Genomic DNA, 20,114 nt, shown 5'->3' on the forward strand with positions numbered 1-20,114 from the left:
TTTACAATATAACTTACCTTTTATAATAAAATTCTAATCTAATAGTAATAGTGATTTCATTAAAAAGTTATTCGTTGATTTTGTTTCAAGGGTATTTTATAAACTTAACCAATGGTCAAATATATCAAACATTGTGTGAAACCTAAGATTAGTCCTGATTACTGCCAAAATGGTAAGAAAATGAAGGTCAACGTATCTACAATCACAAGTTTGACCAAAAAATATTGTCCAAAAAAAAAGCCAATCCTCAACTCCCCTAAATGCAAGACAACAAAGGGAAAAAGGTATAATAAAGGTAATATGTGCCTTAAAAATACCATTAGTGCTTAATTAAGTATTTAATATATGGTTAAAAGCCCATTTAATTTGATGACAAAACAAAGAAAGTAATGCCCTTATTTGGGTAGTTTTTTTTTTTTTTTTTTTTTTTTTTTTTTTTTTTTTTTTTTTGAACGGCAAATTTGGATGACTGACGGACTACTGGAGTATCATCGTGCCACCAGAGGAACCACCCGATCATATCCATCTCCACTAGGCATAATGCCACACCAATTCAGGAGGAAACCCAATAAACATGGGAAAACCCCCCTTGTGGGAATCGAACCCAGGACCTATTGGTCCCAAAGCCTTATCCCACCACCAAGATGCCACTAGGCTATAAAGCCATGGACGCCCTTATTTGGGTAGTATATTACATGATCAAATCCTTTAATGAAAAATATAATGCACCACCTATAAAAGAACCTACACAAATTAGCCTTACAAACAATTCAAGAACCTTACAAGTTTTCACTTTTCATGGCATCAGAAACAGAACAAGTGTGTGATGATGGTGGTAGTACACCAAGCAAGGTGGTTGATGGGCAGCAACCACTGCCATTGGCGGTGGTCGAAGTGGCGGATGACAAGAACAAATCACCAAGACACCCGCGTTGGACAAGACAAGAAACACTTACACTAATAGAAGGCAAGAAAGTGGCAGAGAATAGGGGTCGCAGGGGACGAAGGTCAAGTTCGGTTTTTGGGTCGGACCAGGTTGAACCGAAGTGGGACTCGGTTTCATCGTATTGTAAACAACGAGCCGTGAACCGAGGCCCGGTTCAGTGCAGGAAAAGATGGAGTAATATGGTTGGTGATTTCAAGAAAATAAAAGCATGGGAATCGCAAGTGAAACAAGAGTCTGATTCTTATTGGGTAATGAGAAATAATTTAAGAAAAGAGAATAAAATGCCCGGATTTTTCGACAGGGAAGTGTTTGATGTGTTGGATGGGAAAGCGGTTACTAAGGAAGCTTACAAACGGGCTTTGGTGACCGTTAGTGCGGATGCAAAAGATGATAATGACGTGGTAGTGATGGTGGGAGAGGCGGAGGAGGAGGATGGTGGTTATGCTGAGGTGGACGCTGATGTCACTTTTGATAGTGGTCGTCGTGCCAACTCAGATGATGGCCTTTTTCCCGATTATGACAGAATGGAGGAGGTGGAGGTCGGAAATGGGAAAGGTCATGATAATCCAATCCCTGATCCGATGCCTATTTCAGGTGACTTTTTGTACGTCTTGTTTCATTTCACCCCCCCCCCCCCACACACACACACAATATTTACAATTAGAAACTTGTAAAGCTAACATTTGACTTTGACCAACAGAGAAGAGACCATTTCACCAGGATTACATACAAGGTAAACCTCTGTTTCCAAGCATATGTGTCAAATTTGACCCATTTACCTAAAAGTGGGGTCCATTTGGGCTATTTTCATTTGCAACGGGTTAAACAAGTAAAATTTAGAAACTTAGCTAAAAACGAAATGGGTCCAAGAGGTTGAACGAATCACGAACTTTTTAACATCATTATGTTTAAAAAAATCATTTAATAATCAGTGGCGGAGCCACACTTTGAACAACGGTGTCGTCCGACACCATTGAATTTTGTGTAGCAAATAAAACGTATAATAGGAAAAATTTGAGCGACACCATTGTTTTTTTACGAGCGACACCATTATCTTTTTACAAACGACACCATTGTTTTGTTTTCTTCTAAAAGAATTATATAATAAACAAATTTATATTTTAAAAATTAAGCCCAATTACTTGAATTTAATTAGTAGGGTAGGGTTCAGCTACAAAGTCCATTTTTCCTACAAAGTGTACAAAGTCATAAAACACCACAATTTCAGCCATAAAACACACTCAAAACCCACAAAAACAGAGTGAAGATCACTAAAACACAATATTCATTCCCTAACAGTCCATAGAAACTTCAAACACACCATCATAGAACTATGAATATAAAACACAACATGATAATCAACATAAAACATACTAATGTTAGTCATTCGATAATCAAAGTCTTATCATTCAAAACACAACACAAAACCCACAAGTATGACATTTTAGTAATCTTCACTTTGTTATTTGTGGGTTTTGAGTGTGTTCTATGGCTGAAATTGTGGTATTTTATGACTTTGTACACTTTGTAGGAAAAATGAACTTTGTAGCCAACTCCCACCCTAATTAGTATACTTTAAATCATTAAAGGTCCATGCTTAATTTTTATTTTTTCTAATCCGGGAAGCATTATAGCCCCATGTCTAATTGGTTTTGTTTCAATTGTTTAACCTAACAGGATGTTTGATGATCATTTGAATGATGCGTGCACTTGTTTGTTATAATGAAAAAGAGGGTTTTTTTTTTTTTTTTTTTTTTTTTTTTTGCAAGTTGCAATTGAAAACATTATGAATCGTTTTCTAAACATGAAAATCCGTACAGAGCAACTATTAAATGCATTTTTTATATATTTCAAATGACTTTGTAATTTTATTATATGTTTTTGTTTAATAACATTGTACTTTTACTGTGATATTTGCTTTTATTATGTGATTTGACCAGACTAGATCCGAACCAATCCAAAAAGTTCGACTCCAGGTTACTATAAACCGAGGTATCCATAAAAAAAGACACCATAAGAAAATTTTTCTGGCTCCGCCAGTGTTAATAATATGGACAACAAAGTGTTGTCGGGTCAATAAGACCCGAACCATTTTGACCCATTACCGAGCCCATCCATTTCCCACCTCTATTTTCCTATCGCATTAAGGCCTATAAATCTATAATCTTTTAAAACAGCCCAATGAAGATTAGAACTTTTATATTTTAATTCTAACAGGTAACATGAAAGAAAGCATGCCTCAAGAAGGATGCAAGAGGAGAAGAGTATCAATAGAAGAATGCCGAGACAACAACTTTAATGATCGATTAATCGACGTTCTTGAGAAGAATGCCAACATGTTAAACGCACGAATGGAAGCGCAAAACACAAACTGTCAGTTGGAGAGAGACCAGAGAAAAGACTACAATGACAGCTTGCTGTCAGCTCTTAACAAGATTTCAGATGCCTTAACAAAAATTGCTGATAAATTATGAATGATTGGAATTAAAAACATAAGGATTTTAAAATTTTCAAGTTTCTAACTTCAACATATTATGTTTTATTTTTACTAAAATTATATAAGTTATTCGGTTTCGAGTGGGTAAACAGATTCAAGTAATTCAACAAGTATCACCTTATGCCATACTTGCCCAAATCATAACCAGTTCCATATCAGAATACCCGTCCTGAATATTTCAATTTTCATTTTTCCATCAGGTTCGGGTTCTTTTGCGATCCCCTACTCATAATAACCACTTGAGGTGTCCCAGTGGCCATCCTCACCCACCTCTTCCCAGAGGACCCCGGTGCGAATCCTGACAGGTACATCCTCCAGGATCTCGCGCCGGGTTGGGTATTAACCGCCAGGCAGCTATAGGGCTAAGCTAGCTTGTGGAGTGGGATCACTCCAGCGGTTGGGTTGGGAGGACCGTGCAATATCTCCCCCCCCCCCCCCCCCCCACCTCATATAATGGATTAATGGCACCTAAAAAAGCATTGAATATGATATTTGGAACTACCAGTTCTTGAGTTTATTGCACATTCTTATTCAGGGATCAATTCAACATTAATTTTACAACAACTAACAACTGCTCTAAAGATGAACTCAATCAATTTCCGTTTGGCGGTAAAGCATTCGGTTCCAAATGCCAAGAACTCTCCGGAATCCCATGCCCTCCTATTCCAGGAACTCGAAAAGCTGGAATCCGATGGGAAAAACACAACATCTCTCGCTTCGAAAACCCACGAACCATTTCGAACCCGTCTTCCCCTTGCATCCGTTGAAAAAAAGTCAAACAACCTTTGACTTCTACTAATCTAGCCACCATCATCTTCTCCCCATCAGAAAAGTCCGACAAGATTTCAACCACCCAACACTTGCAGTTATCATAGTTGACCCGATTCCATTGCAGCTTCCAGTTTCTATAAACCGCCCAAATCTCACCCTTTGTCGGGAAGATCTTGTAAATGAAATTGCTGGTGCTTTTGAAGCAGTTGACTAAATGCGAGAATTGACTTATGTCAAGGTTGACTTTCACTTCTTTTGCTCTAAACATCCCACATACAATCGGCAAATTTCGGCTTTTCCAGCTGGCTTCAACGTCAAAAACAGTCTCGGGTTCTAGAACCGTTGCAGAAAATCCACTTGGTGAAATCATGTTGTTAATGAGAACATATTGGCGAGGCATCAAGTCTTTTCCGGAGTACGTAGCCCAAACCTGGCCCGTTGTGAAGTCATTCGCAGCCCAATTAGGCCCCAAAACCGAGCCCTGTGGGTTCGGGTTCGGGTTCGGGTTTGGTGTAAGAACCAAAAGGTCAGGATCTTTCTCTTCAACCATGGGTTGATTGTTGGGTTCGTCATCCAGGTTTTTTAGAGCCAACTGGTCGAGCTCAAACATGCCATCATTAACCCCGTAAATCTCACCACCAGTGAACCTATATGCCGGGACGTTGTGGGCCAGCATGTACAAATCTCGGGGACCAATATGAAGATTGCTGCCTTCACCGGTTTGTCGCTCATATACACTTTTGAAGCCATTGACTTTGACCAATTGACCACACTCCACACCGTTGTATATAGAATAATCAGTAATAATTTCAACTAGCTTATAAGAACATTCTTTAATGATATCAGGGTTGTAAGACCATTCATCAAGGTCAAAATTGTCATACACCGCCCAAACTTCACCTTTTTTCGGGTAAATCTCGTATAATTCCTCAGTGATTCCGGAATCCCACGAGCACTTGTACGAAAATACCCCTTTCAACCCAACTGTTCCACTTTTTTCTGTATCCAAACAAAACGACCCACAAGCAACAGGCAAACCAGCATCAAACCATCTTCTTTCACCTTCGGTTACAGGAATCGGTTTCAACCATGTAATTTCAGCTTCACCCCCTGATTTATCACAAACTTGACCGTATCTACCCCCAATGCAGGGTTGGGTTAAATTACAATGAACCGCCCAAATATCTCTTAACTCAAAACACTCGGGTGTCCTGTAAGTATCAAAATTATAAAAATCCTGCTTTTGTTCATGTGATCCCGAATTAATATCCGTGTCTTGACCTTTATACCCTTCGGAAATTACATCAGAAGATGAAGAACCTGAACCTGAACCCGATTCTTGTATGTTAATGTTATTGGTATTGCCATTAACTTTTTCACCATTGCTATCCTTTTCAGGATTGCTTTCAAACGTTTCATAATTCACCCAACTTGTACCTCGTTTAATATCAAACGCCACACGTTTTTTCTTGTCGGAAAGAACAGAATACGCCTCCTGTAAAAGCTTCAGAGCCAATTCGGTAGCAGGGAATTTGTATTTAATCGGTTGTAAAAGAGATACGAGTTTTTGATATTGACAAGTTATATCGGTAAAAGCAGATGAAGGCATAAGTTGAAGAACCCAATAATAATCGGTTTCGTAACCCGGGATTATGTTTGTGGAGGCAGATAATATCTCACAAACTGTAAGCATAGGAGTGATGTGGTCGAGTGACGGAAAAAGCTGTTGGGCTTTTTTCAGTTTTGTTCTAGCAGCAATGTAATCGTTAGAAAGAATTAACTTTTCGGCATCAGATTTTTCTCTAAGAGCTTCTACCTTGTTGTAAGACATGGCTGTCTTGCTTTTACGGTATTTCTATATCGGTTCACACTCGATGAAGAATCTTCCAAAAGAATTGAAGAGCATAACTCACCAGTAAGCCAAGCATGTTTATATGTTCCTGCAAAAAGGTCCATGTTATTTATGTGGAAAAGAAAAAAATACAGATAAATTGCAGTATAAAAGTATTTCAACGTAAAACATGATTTAACAGAGCAACATAAAAGAGTACTCTAATTTTCTTTAAATCCCAACTTATGATGGATTTAGTATGTATGTATGTGGTGCTCTTTCTTATTCTACCACTTGCAGTGGCGAAGCTTGAGATTTCGGACCGGGGGTCGAAAACGTATATACCCAAAAATTTCTATATAACCGGAGGGTCGAAAGCGTATACACCCAAAAAAATTCTATACGAAAACTACATACTCTCCGCTACTGAGCGAAAAGTTCGGGGGGTCGGCCGCCCCCTCCCGTCTCCACTATGCGACCACTTGAGATAAGAAAAAAATATGTATTTGTGTTGTTTCAGTTTGACAATAACAAACATTAGCAAAGGTATGTCTTCATCTTTATAGATATACAAAGAGCAATAGTGTGTATCAAAATATTACCATGGAAGGACCATAATTCAATTATCAATAAGTGATAATTATATCAATTTACATATAAAGGCTTATTAATTAATTGTTATGACTTGGATAATTAAGTTTACTTATATGGCATTCCGACTATTCAATAAGTTAATTTAATTATCCAAGTTATAGTAATTAACTAATAAGCCTTCATATATATGGTGATATAATTATCACTTATTGATAATTGTATCATGGTCCTTCCATGGTAAGTGGTAGCATATCGATAAGTTGGTCATGAGTTAGTTTAATTGCTACATCAAAACTTCATACTAATACCAAGGAAAAGTTATGTTCAAGCATGTTACTTTTAACATGAGACCCTTACGAGTTATACATTTGGCACGTTTATGACCACATGCCGTTAATTATGGAGTTACATCTGAAGTTTGTCTATAATTATGTGTGCACCGTTATTATTACATGTACACAAACATATTTATAGATATACTCACAATTACATATTAGGGTACCCATTAAGTGACTGTTACAAGACACATCAATAAGCTTTAATATAGCTCTTGTCGCAGACAGTAGCGGATCCAGGATTTTTTTCAGTGGGTTCCATAGTTGTTAATAGCGAACAGCGACAAATAGCGAAAAGGGACCTATATGCTACATAGCGAATAGCGACAAATAGCGACCGCTATTTTATATCAAAATACCTTGGTATATATGCTGTTTTACATATATATTTAACAAAAACCTATAAATCCAGCTATTTTATAGCTATATCTAATTGCTATTTACATAAATAAAACTAACTGTCGCTATTCACGCTATTGGTCGCTATGACCCAGATAGCAACACTTGGTCGCCTCGCTACCTAGCGCGCTATAACAGTCGCTATAGCCCGCTATTGACAACTATGGTGGGTTCATTAGATACTCTAATATCATAGGACCGGATGTAAAAAATTTCGGTCGGTTCGACGGTTTGGGTCAGGTATGTAAAACTCATCACATAATAAAAATACAAATACGATACAATTAGGGGTGAGCATATTTCCATCCGACCCGAAATTACCCGAAAACAAGACTGAAAATTAACAGAAACCGGGCCTGATATAATACAAATGGCCAGTCCTCGTTTCCTATTTATTGACAATTTCGGGTTGGTCCTAGGTTCAAGACCAAGGAAAACATGAATTCAACCATCTCATACTTCCAATTTACCCAATTAGGGGTAATTTATCAAAACTCATCAAGAACTTTAACTAAGGAGTTTCAAGAAATGCTATTGATACTTACTAGATGATGAGCATTCTTAAAATCATAGATCATCCATGCAATTTCACCTACTTCTTTCTCCTTCTTGATTTGATTCACTCAAAGAACTGAAGAACTCATACCATGTAGAGAGATATACACCTTCACACACATAAAATGCATAACTTTTATGACATACCATGTAGAGAGATATACACCTTCACACACATGAAATGCATAACTTTTACAAAATTCTAGCGTTGTTAGTTCCCACTAACCGTATTACGAGTTTACCCTCGTTTTCACATAAGCATGTAACCAAGGAGGTTCATTTGTTCGAATGATCATTATTGTTTGGTCTTTGACATTATGGACCCAAACTACAATTTATGTTTTCCTGTCTACGGTAAATCCCAAAATGGGATGTCACATGTCGTTACAAACCGAACGGATTCCTGGGAACCCCTAAATGGCTCTAGATCCGCATCCGCCCACTCATGGTAAAATAAAAACCTTGTAAAGTAAAACTGAAAGGTTCTTACTTACAAAATCCAAATAACGTATACACAAAATGCTGAGGAAGACACAAAAGGGGTAAAGTTTAGGGATCAATTTGCTTGAGAGAATGAGAGATGTGGTAGTGAGAGGGTCGAAGAGATGGAATATAGCTGATGTGCGAGTTTCAAAAAATGGAGAATGGGGCGACGGTGTAGTGTTAAAACCCTAGGCCTATTTTAGATTTTAAAACAAAACAGCGACCTCTAGGTCGGAACTGTGCGCCTTAACCAGTCAGCCATCTCTCCATTTCATTAATGGGTTCATTTAGACGTTTCTATATACACTTCTACTAAAAATTTGAAATCGAGTGGGTTCGTGCAAACCGGTAACTTTCAATGTAGATTCGCCCCTGGTCGCAGACCCATTTTAACGACTAGTTTTTAAAAGTTATAGTTGTAGCACTTTTGTAAGAGATTCAGCTAACATACTAACATTTTAGTTTAATTGATACACTTTGCAAGTCTGAATCAAAATAGCCAACAATATGTTCTTTTACAAAGTACTTTGAGCATACATAGTACCACCACTCATCTTAAGGTATGTATAATGAATAGCTACTTCCTCAGGATATACATGAAAATAAAAGAAATCAAATTAAAGAAATAAACAATTGGAAGCGGCTAAGCTAATAGGTTAGTAATAAGTCTTGTAATATTGACAATTTTGTGTTGGTTCCCGTGATCAACAAGAATTAACGATAGACATACATATTTATTACACGTTAAGGCAAAATCTAATATGTATGTTAAGGTCAAATATAAGTTTCTTTATTTGAAATGTCAATCAATTTGTCATTGGGTTCCTTGATCGACAAAACAAGACAATAATTATAATACATTGTTTCATCCATATCGCGTTGGTTAAATCACTTGATACGACAAACATAAATTTAAGTGGTAATCCACATAACGCTACAAGTAGTATTGTGTTGGTGCATAGTTATCAAAAGCCATCGCCTCTTGCGCCTAGGCGCATTTTCCAAGCTAGGCGAGGCAATTGCGCTTTAGGTCAAGGCAATTGCGCTTTAATTCTCCAAGTGATGATTCAAACGCAAATTTCGGCGAGATTCCTAGATTCCGGAGAGTTTCCGGCCAAATCCTGTAAATTCCGGCAATAATCCAGCCAGAATTCTACTTTATTTTAGGAAAACTACTCTTCTACACTAATAAATAGATGATATTAAATGTTATATAATAGGTTTTGTTTATTTTATTTGAAGAATAGTATTACTTCTCAAATACATAAAATTGGTTTAATTTTTTTTCATTGTGCGCTCTTTTTTTCTCAGGCCCTCGTTTTTTTTGCGCCTTGCGCCTAGGCCCCAGGCGAGGCCTATCACCCGCCCTCAACCCTGAGGTCCCGGGTTCGAATCTTGGCAAGCTGTAAATCGCCCCAAGGTTCGGCTCGGGTGGGTATTAACCGCCAGGCAGCTATGGGGCTAAGCTAGCTTGTGGAGTGGGATCACTCCAGCGGCCGGGAGGTCCGTGCTCCAACCCCCCCCCCCCCCCCCCCAGGCGAGGCCTATGCGCCTTGAGTGCGCCTAGCGCTTTTAATAACTATGTGTTGGTGGTAGATCATGGCAATCTGTGAACGACGGTAACGAGTTTATAATGTTTATTATCCACAACCACTTTTTGAGTCGTCATTAATGGTAGAACACGTTTAGTATTCAAGTTAGATGATTAATGGTTTAATAATTATTAACTGATTTTCATAAATAAGTGTTTATGAAATAAATGGAAAATCAAACCACAACTAACAAATTTGAACATCCATTTGAGGAGATTCACAAGTGTTCCCAATTGATGAAGAACTGCATCCATTAGACAAGAAATATTATAGTTTTATATTATATGGGTCTAAGTGTAAATATGTAGTCTATATATATATCTCCCTTGTGAGACTTGTCTTAAGCACAATACAATTACAATTAGGGGTGTTCAAAAGTATTTGAATCCGAAAATGTGATCCGATGTATCCAATATCTAAATCCGAACTATAGAAATTTTAAAAATTTTGGATATTCGAAATATCCGAAAATATTTGAAAATTTATATTCTGATATCCGAAAATATTCAAAATATCCTTTCTTGTATGTTCTTTCTAAACCTTTGAATTTGTTTTAGCTTCTTAGCCAGCTTTCTACCCGTCTTCCAGCATGATACCCCGAAAAACGAGTCTTGGCTCTCATACCACTTGTTTTACGTGGTTCAGTCTAAACTAATCTACATCCACGGGTCGGACTAGCGAGTCAATTTATTTCCGAGGTGGTGACCGACAAAAACTACAATTACATAGGGGTGTATATATGGGCTAAACAATTAGGGTTTCTCTAGATCTAAATCTTAGGCCCAAAAAAACTTCTAAATTGTGTTGTCAAAAGCGAGCACCTTGTGCCTAGGTGCAATTTCTAGGTGATGCGCTCATGCGCGTTAATTGAACTTTAATTCTCCAAGCGATGGTTCAGCTTCTATATTTTTTCAATCCCTTTTGATTTGTTTTGAACTGTTTTGACTTTTAAATGAAAGATTAAGTAAAAGAAATATGAAAAGTATTAAAAATTTTATGCTTTTATTTAATCTAGACTGATATTGTTTGGAGTATTCATCAATATCCAGATTGAATTATCGGGTTTAATTCTTCATTTTTAATGCTCTGTTACTTTTTAAACTTTAGGTTTTCAAGTTCAGCGAATCAGTTTATTTCATTCATACTTACATCAAAACAGAAGGTAGACGGGCAACAAGCTGCGCTGTCACCCCTTTCTGAATTGCAAACCCTAATCTACCAAAGACAAAACCTTGCCCCCTGAGGCTGAGCAATTACCAAGTTCGGAACATTTTGGTATTTGAATTTTTGGTACTTTCTTTGAATATTTTGGTATTCAAGTTTTGGAATTACATTTGAATCTTGATGATTTTAGAACTTTTGGTACTAATTAGCTAATATTAAATGTTATATAACAGTTTTTATTTTATTTTATTAAAAGAATAGTATTATTTTCCAATGCATAATATATATATATATTTTTTTCATTTAAGTGCGTTATTTTTCTCAGGCTATCGTTTTTTTGTGTATAATGCCTAAGGCCTAGGCCCCATGCGAGGCTTGTCCACCTTGAGTACGCCTAGCGCCTTTGAGAACATAGCTCCCAAAATAAGTTTGCGGGTATTTAACAAATATTTTGCGGAAAATAACTTCAGGGTTAGGGTCGGTTGCCCCTTTCTCTATTCCAGCGGCTTGCCATAAATAATTACGGTCGGTTGACTTTTCTTTCTGATCAGCGGCCACATTACTCATCATAACGGAGTACTCGAATCTTCTTATGATGGATTGAATATGTATGTGATGTCCTTCCTTATTCTCCCACTTAGATAAAAGAATACTATGTATGTTTGTTGTTTCAACTCGAAATTAACAAGAATTAGTAAGGTATGGCTGCATATTTATATATTCACAAAGCACAATATTATCTTCGAGGGACCATAATCCGTTTATCAGTATATAATAACTATATCAACTTATATATAAGGGCTTATTGGTTAAGGGGAAGGATAATTTGAGAAGAAATTTAACGTGAGAAGAAAAAGAAGAAAGCGCATAATGGTAAGACAATAAATAATTTATAACTCCTCCCATTAATGGTAAAACAATAGTTGGGCAAAAACACTTTATCCTACACATTTCAAAATTTATCTACACGTACCAAAATGTATCATACATATATCTTACACATATAAAAATTTATCCCACACTTTATACTACACATATCAAAATTTATCTTACACATATAAAAAATTGTCCTTCACCATAAATTAGGCTGTCTTGAAAAAATATATTTTAAAAAGAAGTTACAAGGTTAATTGGGTTAATAGGCTTTAGGGTAGCCTGCCCTAATTAGGGTTAGCCGGCCCTAGTTATTAGGCCCACTTAGTTAACTTGTTGACCAAGTAGAAAACCCTAATCTTGTTCTATATATACCTATGATGTAAATATAGTCATTCTGAAAACAGTTGTGAGCATCTAATAAAAGTGAAACCCTAGTTGCAACCCGTGGATGTAGGTCACCTTGACCGAACCACGTAAATCCTCGTGTTCTTTATTTTCTACTAGTGTGTGTGTGTTTGTTTCGCTTCCGCTCGAGACTACTCTGATCCGATATCCCTAACAATTAGTTAGCTATTCTAGGGGAATACAATAAATAATTTTAGTTATAATTTTTTTAATGGCTAAATTTTTATCAATGGGATTTGAACCCTCACCACATGGAAAAGCAAAGTCTTATCCAACACCTTGATACCATACCAATAGGCCAAAGGCCTTTTGGTAATTTAAATTATAAATTTACCTATATGGCTTTACAAAAACATTAAACACCCATGTTAAATGGAGGATTTCTACTGTTTTAAGACAGATTCTTTCTATTCTTACAAAAACATTATTCTTGTTGAACTCTCCACTATTGGTTAATTATAAACTGATTTATAATTAAAAAAAAAATAATGGCAATCAATGTAGGTCAATTCCAATGTCCAGATCAGTTCTAGTTCTGTAATACCCAAATTAAACTATACCTTTTAGATCTATTAATATTATCCAAAATTAGGGCAAATATCAGCTTCCCAATCAACCACACAACAGAAACAGACACCAGAAACCTAACCGTTACCGAAGATAGTAAAATGCACTCTAAAATAATCATAAACACAATTCACTACCACAAAACCTAACCAAAACATGTACAGAATAACAATAAATCGCAACAAATCAGCTCTAATTAAGCATCCAAACAATTTCAACAACAATTTTGAGCAATCAACGTCATAGCAGACTAAAATGCATGAAAATTAAAGCGGAAATTGATACAAGTCAATAACTGCGTGAATTGTTACCTTTTTTTCGAAGATAGACCTTCAATTGTTGACGAATTTCATGAAATTGAAGTGAAAATATGAGTAATATCAGGCGAATTGAACAGGTTTGGCGATTTTAGGTGCAAATAAGCATGCATGAAGAGAGAGAGAGAGAGAAGAAATTTGGGAAATTTGAGTTTAGGGGAAGAGGAGGGTGTGGAAAGCGTGCATTTGCAGTGTTTTCCACTTCCTCGAACCCATCGATGGGTCCCATGCTACAACTAGAAATTGGGCCTACTTTTCCTAATGGGCCGAATTAGTAAAGTTAGGTACTACTTTAGGTACCTACCAGTCCCAATAGGAAATAGGTACCGTTAGTACTTTTATTTTGTTTAAATGTGTGGGTCTAAACAAGCCTGTTATTTATATAAGTTTAAGTTATTATACGAGTTTTTTTTTTAACTTATGATAGAAATAATTAAATAATAAATTATGTTATATATAAAAATTTGAAACTAAAAATATATATAAGTTAACTATAAAATAATTAGCGAGCTTGAACTTTTGCAAGTTAAAGGAAGTTAGCTGGAGCCTTAGTCGAGCTTCGGGTCGGCTCATGTACTCTGTAACTCTTAAGACCTGGCTAATTCTTAGTTTATCAAGAATTGTAACGACTAATCTCATTCATTGATTTACTTGTGGCAGAAGCAACCTAATGACAAATTTACTGCGAACGAGATAAAAATTAACAAGTGATATTTTTTTCTAATATTTATCGTGTGAAAAGGTTCTAACTTTTGACATGGTTGATTAACCAACTTGAATTAGATGGACAAGGACATAGATTGTGCATCGGATTTGTGATGTAGTGGAAGTTTTTCTTGTATGATAGCTTATATTGAATCAAGATGTTTTGAAGCTTGTTCTGTTTTGTAACTTGGGTGCAATTATCAAGTCAAAATATATCACTTGTAAACATGATATTTAACTGTTGCTAGAGAAACTTACGGATCTCGTGTCGTGACTTGAGTAAGTAACTAAGTAAGATGTATTTGGAGAGAGGTTTAGTTGTTTTTATTGAACGGCCAACAAAATAAAACCCGGGGTAACCTAATGGCAAAAGGCAACCGTAGACAGCACTGCAGTTCCTGGGAAAACACACTGCGGTAAAACCCGGTTGGGATCAGATTGGAACTTAAGACCTCTTGCCTTAAAACCAAACCTTCACTAAGGTTTAGTTGTAGGAGGTTAACTCTCTTTAAATATGGTAGAGGCATACAAAACCTGGTTTGGGCCCAAACTTGTTTGGGTTGTAAACCGGCCTGGTTTTTTCACCTTTGGCTCAAACAAACCAGTTCGGGTTTAGAATCTATTTTACGGTTGAAAACTCAACCCACTCAAACCGATTTAGGACCAAAAACCCAGTTTTTGACATGTTTTTCAAATCAGGTCGGGTCCAAACCAGTTTCAAAGAACATGACTACAAATTGGTATACGAACTTGCGGGTTGGTCGTGTCCAAAACGGTTTTTCAAGTTATGGAACAATTAATTCCAATGTCCATAAGAAAACATATTTTGTTCAAATGGACTATTGTGTCAAAAACCGTTTTAACTCAACAAACACAAGGTCCAACCAACCAACCGTTGCACATTCCTTAAAGGCGCCAAAGAAAACTAACAAAAAAACACAAAATCTCCTGTTTTTTAGGATTTGCCGTAATTAAGATTCAGAAACAAATACCCATTAATAAAAAAAAAAGAAACAAACAAATTTAACGGTTCTCCTTCCATCGAGAAAAGTATGCATTTCCTTAATTTCACTTTTTCCATATTTTCTTATTTTCATTTTCTTGATATTTTTATTTTTTATTTTTGTGTATTTTAGGTTTTAGATGATCGTGAAAAGTGCATGCTTATTGTTGTTTTTGTTTATATTTCAAGTGTTGGGATCAGAAGGATGAAAAGCCAGGAGGATGGTCAGAAGGTTGATAGAGCACAAACCCCTCTTTCGTCGATTGCGCAGGCGTTTGAGGAGATTTCCGATTTGATTAAAAAGGGCGACGGTAATGAGCCCTTGATTGATTTGCCGTTGAAGCCGTTTTGTGAGGCCTGTTCTTTCGTTTCCGTGCTTTTCGGTTGTCTTGGCATCGCTTTTAAATTCGCCGAAATGGAATACACAGCCAAGGTTTTTTTTTTTTTTTTTTTTTTTTTTTTTTTTTTTTTTTTTTTTGTGTGTGTGTGAAGCTTTTAACATTATCCCTGATTTTATGATACATTCGTGCAAATAATTATTTGCACACAATCACGTGGATAACTGTGAGAACTGCATAAACACCTGTATCTAGCGCTTAATGTGTAATAAATAAGGGTGCGGGATATTACTAGATCTTCACATGATTGCGTGCACGTGTTTATGTGGTTCTTGTGATTTTTTTACTTAAATTTGGTTAGGTATTTCTATAATTGTTAATTAGTTTCTCAACTTTAACTTATTAGTTAGATGTTACGGTTTCAAATGTTATGACTTGACGGTTGATGGTTTTCAGTTGAAAGATCTTCTTGAGGCATCAAAGAGTTTCGACACGTTAAGTAGCGTAGTTGACTATGACTTAAAGAATAAGACGGTAAAATCACCTGGAAGCCATACTCGTAACCTTCGCAGAGTTAGGCAAGGTCTAGATCTCATAAAAGAATTATTTCAGAACTTTTTGTCACCCGAGTAAGTCGCGCGTGTTTTATTTTCATAACCAATCAGTTAATGGCGTTTTTTTATTAATAGTACTTTTGTGATATTTCAGAAACCTTTCGCTTAAAACCGCAGCTACAACAGCATATCAACAAACTTGTGCACCGTATCACACATGGGCAGTAAGGACTGCGGCTTCTGCTGGAATGTGTACTCTTCCAACAAGGGAACAACTTTTGTTGAATCTAAATGAAACCGGTACGCGTGTGAGATTAATTATTAATTATCGTCGGATTGTTTGGTTACCTCGCTTTATATCTTTGCTTGCTTATCTTGTGTTACAGATAAATCAGCGGACAAAGAAATGAGGAGGTACATAAAAGCATCAATTGATGTTATAAAAATCATTGATAATCTATATATTTCTAGAGGTATTAAACTGGATTGGTGATTTTGTATGTATGATCCAACTTTGGTTGGGTTAATGTAAACTTTAAATAATCAACAACTCATTAAATCATGTCTAATGTGGATGTATCACTTGTTATAATTCATGTTGTGTGGTTTTTTTTTTTTTTTTTTTTTTTTTTTTTTTTTTTTTTTTTTTGACACACTTGTATACTTACCTCTAACTTGACATACAAATTAGTCATTGTTCATTTCTCTTGTTACATACAAAAATGCACATATTGTTTTAACAGTGATATACAAGGCGCGAGGCGGCTACCAATTCAACTTGTTGTTTGGATCGGAGGTTTGTTTTTATTGAAGTTTACTTTTCAAAAAAGAAAAAATCCGCAATACATTTGCTGCCAAGTGCCAACATAATGTAACTGATTTGAACTTGCAGTTGACTTTTTGCTGCCTTTAACCTTATATCTGTTATTGACATCACTACTCCACATACATCGTCTTATGGTTAAATCATTACAGCTATTGTGAACCCGAGCCTTCTCTTCAACTTTCTAATCTATCAATTGTCATATATTGCATAATGCAATACCACTTGTATTTACGCATAGTATTACTATTTCTGATAACCAACATGCATTTGTCCCCTTTGGATCCCTAGCTCCAGAAGCTATCCGTTTGTTGACTAGGGTCCAACAGGTTGTCCACAGCAGCGGCTCATCATCAACAGGGGGCAGGGGTTTGTCTTTAATAGGCTAGGGTTTGCTATTCAGAAAGGGGTAGCGGCGCAGCTTGTTGCTCGCTTACCTGCGATATTGATGTAAAGTGCATTTAGATGTGAATCAAATTGAACCCATTAATTGATCGATAAAAAAAAAAAGTAAAACAACTAAATAACTGCCTCTTCGTGTATGTAACCTCAGCAGTGTTGAACACCTCAAATTGTTGACTTTTAAATATAAACGTCAAAAGTTTGCGAGCTTTGCTACCAGACCAAATATTATACATAATAATCTTAGGGGTATGATAAATACACCCAATACAAAGATAAATCTACCCATTAGTCAAACTTGGTAATGATTAAACACTTTACTACATTATTTTATTATAAAAGTCAAAAGCAATAATTATGTTTTTATGTTATTTACTTTATTACATTATTTTATTATAAAAGTCAAAAGTAATAATAATATTTTTATATTATTCTATTAAATTAATCAAGTATCTATTTTTTTAATTCTTTAACGATTGATATTTTTTCAATCAATCAATATACTTTTTAATTTTTAAATATAAGTTACGTTATTATAACTTAATGATTTACTTGGAATTTATATAAGAGAAATAATCAAGAGATTATTACAATTTATAATTAAAATTTTATTTACAAATTGCAACTCGATACCCATTTCCATTTCGATTTACTGTTTTTGAAACTCATGATGATGCACTACAGTGCCTAGTAACTAGTAAGTTATATTTTAATGTTAATAAAATAATCATAGTATTAATAATAACTTGGATTAATCTTGAACTAAAAAAAGATCAATTCTTGTTTAAGAAAAAGGTGTAAAATAAGTATACAAAAATAGATAATGATTTAATTTTATAGGAAAAGAAAAAGAAAACTAATATGTTTTTTAAAAGAGTTATTACTAAAAAAAGTATAAAAAGTTGATCAGAGAAATAAAAAAAAATATTTTTTTAAGCAATTTCATTCCAATCATCAGGGCAAATTACATAAGGATAGCAGGTAGACGAGCAACAAACTGCGCCGCCATCCCTTTTTGAATAGAAAACCCTAATCTACTAAAAACAAAGCCTCGCCCCTGAGGGGTCGAAAAGTTGCTATGGACCACACGCTGAACTCTAGACAAGAACCGAACTGCCTCCGGCGCCAAGGAGCCGAACGTGTCAAACGCCAGGGGGACAAAGGCATGTTGATTATCCTCACAAGCTTTTGCGTGCTTTTCCACCTTCTTTGACTCTGCTTTCAGTACCATTTGCCCCGCCACAAATCCATTTTCCCGGAACCCGGCTAGTGGGGATACACCTGTTGGTTACAAAGAAAAGACTAGTTTGGAAAAAAAAAACTCTAAAAATATTAGATTTGTTAAAAAATATAAATTATTAAAGAATAAAAAAATATACACTTCATAAACTTATTAATAGAAATATTATAAAAGTTTAATATGTTGGTTACAAAGAAAAGACACACAAAATACTCAAGAAACACCATTTTGGTAAATACTTTTCAATAAACACTATTTTAGTAAATATTTTTTCCACTAACACTAGTTTGGAAAAAAAAAACTCTAAAAATAATGATTGTAATTAATAATTTAAAAATATTCTAGATAATTAATGCTTTAGGTAATTAATGACAACTCTTTTCTCTCTCCTACCCACAATTCTCTCTCCTAAAAGATTGACTTTTGGGTATATTTAACAACACCCTAATCTTAGGGTGTAAGGGGTGCTCACCTAATAGGTGAGTCCCTCCTCTTACACACAACCAATCACATGGTGCCATGTCAACTCCCCTAATACACTCCCCTAATACCGATTTTTGATGGCGGCACTCCCCTATTAGGTGAGTTCAAAATTAATTTTTTTTTTGGTAAAATTATGGATGTTTAAAAATTATATAAAAGACATTTCATTAAATTTAAAAAAAAATACATTCAAACTAGAAAAAAAAACACATTCAAACTAGAAAAAAAAAATACATTCAAACTAGAAAATTAAAATTTTAGAAATCGCATGGCCACCCGTACTTGTTAGCGATTTCTCGCTTTCGGGCGAGGATGATCAAACGATGTAGCTTGACACTTTTGTCCATTTTTCGCTCACCGTTTTCCCTTTTTTTTCTCGAGCCTCGTCTTCTTCGTTGCCCGCGTCTTCGTCCACATTATATTCATATTCCTCGTCGTCGTCGCCCAAATTTTGAGTTTCGGGCACTACCTCATCGTCCTCGTCGTCCTCGTCAATAGGTAGAGGACGTTCGACATTTCCTCGTGTAGAAGGAACTTGTGGAGAACGATAAGCATATGGGTCGAAGGCGGGGGATTGAGGAGGAGCGTCCATTGATAGCAAATTTTGAAAATAGCCGAAATTGGGTTGTTGGGTGTTGTAAAACGAGGGGTGTGGAGGTTGTTGGAAAAAAAACGGGGGTTGTGAAGTGTATCCGAAAGGGGGTTGTGGTTGAGCATTTGCACCGCTCGAACCATCTCGAGACGGTTTCGAGACCCGTCCCTTAGTTTTTTTCTTGGCCTCGCGGGGTCGGTTCTTCATTGCTCGGTGTATAAAAAATAAAAAGTGGAGGGGGTTTGGTTGGAGAGTATAAAAAATAAAAAGTGAAATGGTTGTGGTTGGAGAGTTTAAAAAAATATAGAGAATGAGATGGGTTGTGTATAAAAAAAGGGTGAGAATGAGTTGGGTATTTATATTAGTTTAAAAAAAGTGATTTTTTTTTTTATTAAAAAGTCGACCGTTCAACGGTCATCTCCTCGATCCACGCAACATTTACATCGGTGAACCACCACCCAAAAGCCACCCCGATTCGGGACCCCGCGGGAATGGCGGCGGTGTTCCCGATCGGGGAAAGGCTTCACCGAATGCTTCCCCGAATGCGCCCCGTACACCCTTATAACAAGTTAACAATCCCTCCGATTTCACAATTCAACGTGTCATCACTCATCAACGCCCCTTCATTATCCCAATTTCCCA

General features: G+C 36.0%; 3 protein-coding genes across 4 annotated transcripts; 2 read left to right on the forward strand and 1 right to left on the reverse strand.

Moving 5' to 3' along the window:
* Nucleotides 1–739: 739 nt before the first annotated feature.
* LOC110920293 (trihelix transcription factor ASR3) lies at nt 740–3,420 on the forward strand. The gene is made up of 2 exons (XM_035985702.1): nt 740–1,540; nt 3,164–3,420. The coding sequence occupies exons 1-2, from the start codon at nt 799–801 to the stop codon at nt 3,418–3,420; spliced, it is 999 nt and encodes a 332-aa protein (XP_035841595.1). The 5' UTR covers nt 740–798.
* Nucleotides 3,421–3,905: 485 nt separating this feature from the next.
* Nucleotides 3,906–13,546, reverse strand: LOC110915117. Of its 2 annotated transcripts, XM_022159753.2 has the most exons (3): nt 13,327–13,503; nt 7,919–8,038; nt 3,906–6,154 (listed from the first exon to the last, which is right to left on the reverse strand). In XM_022159753.2, the coding sequence occupies exon 3, from the start codon at nt 6,043–6,045 to the stop codon at nt 4,036–4,038; it is 2,010 nt and encodes a 669-aa protein (XP_022015445.1). In that variant the 5' UTR covers nt 6,046–6,154; nt 7,919–8,038; nt 13,327–13,503; the 3' UTR covers nt 3,906–4,035. The 2 variants fall into 2 exon arrangements, with proteins under 2 accessions (XP_022015445.1, XP_022015446.1); XM_022159754.2 differs by lacking the exon at nt 7,919–8,038 and having other exon boundaries at nt 13,327–13,546.
* A 1,587-nt stretch (nt 13,547–15,133) lies between these two features.
* Nucleotides 15,134–16,524, forward strand: LOC110917718 (ACD11 homolog protein). Its single transcript, XM_022162178.2, has 4 exons — nt 15,134–15,473; nt 15,835–16,007; nt 16,087–16,232; nt 16,319–16,524. The coding sequence occupies exons 1-4, from the start codon at nt 15,198–15,200 to the stop codon at nt 16,423–16,425; spliced, it is 702 nt and encodes a 233-aa protein (XP_022017870.1). The 5' UTR covers nt 15,134–15,197; the 3' UTR covers nt 16,426–16,524.
* Nucleotides 16,525–20,114: the final 3,590 nt, after the last annotated feature.

Source organism: Helianthus annuus, chromosome 16 (assembly GCF_002127325.2).
Source record: "Helianthus annuus cultivar XRQ/B chromosome 16, HanXRQr2.0-SUNRISE, whole genome shotgun sequence".
Classification (NCBI taxonomy): Eukaryota; Viridiplantae; Streptophyta; class Magnoliopsida; order Asterales; family Asteraceae; genus Helianthus; species Helianthus annuus.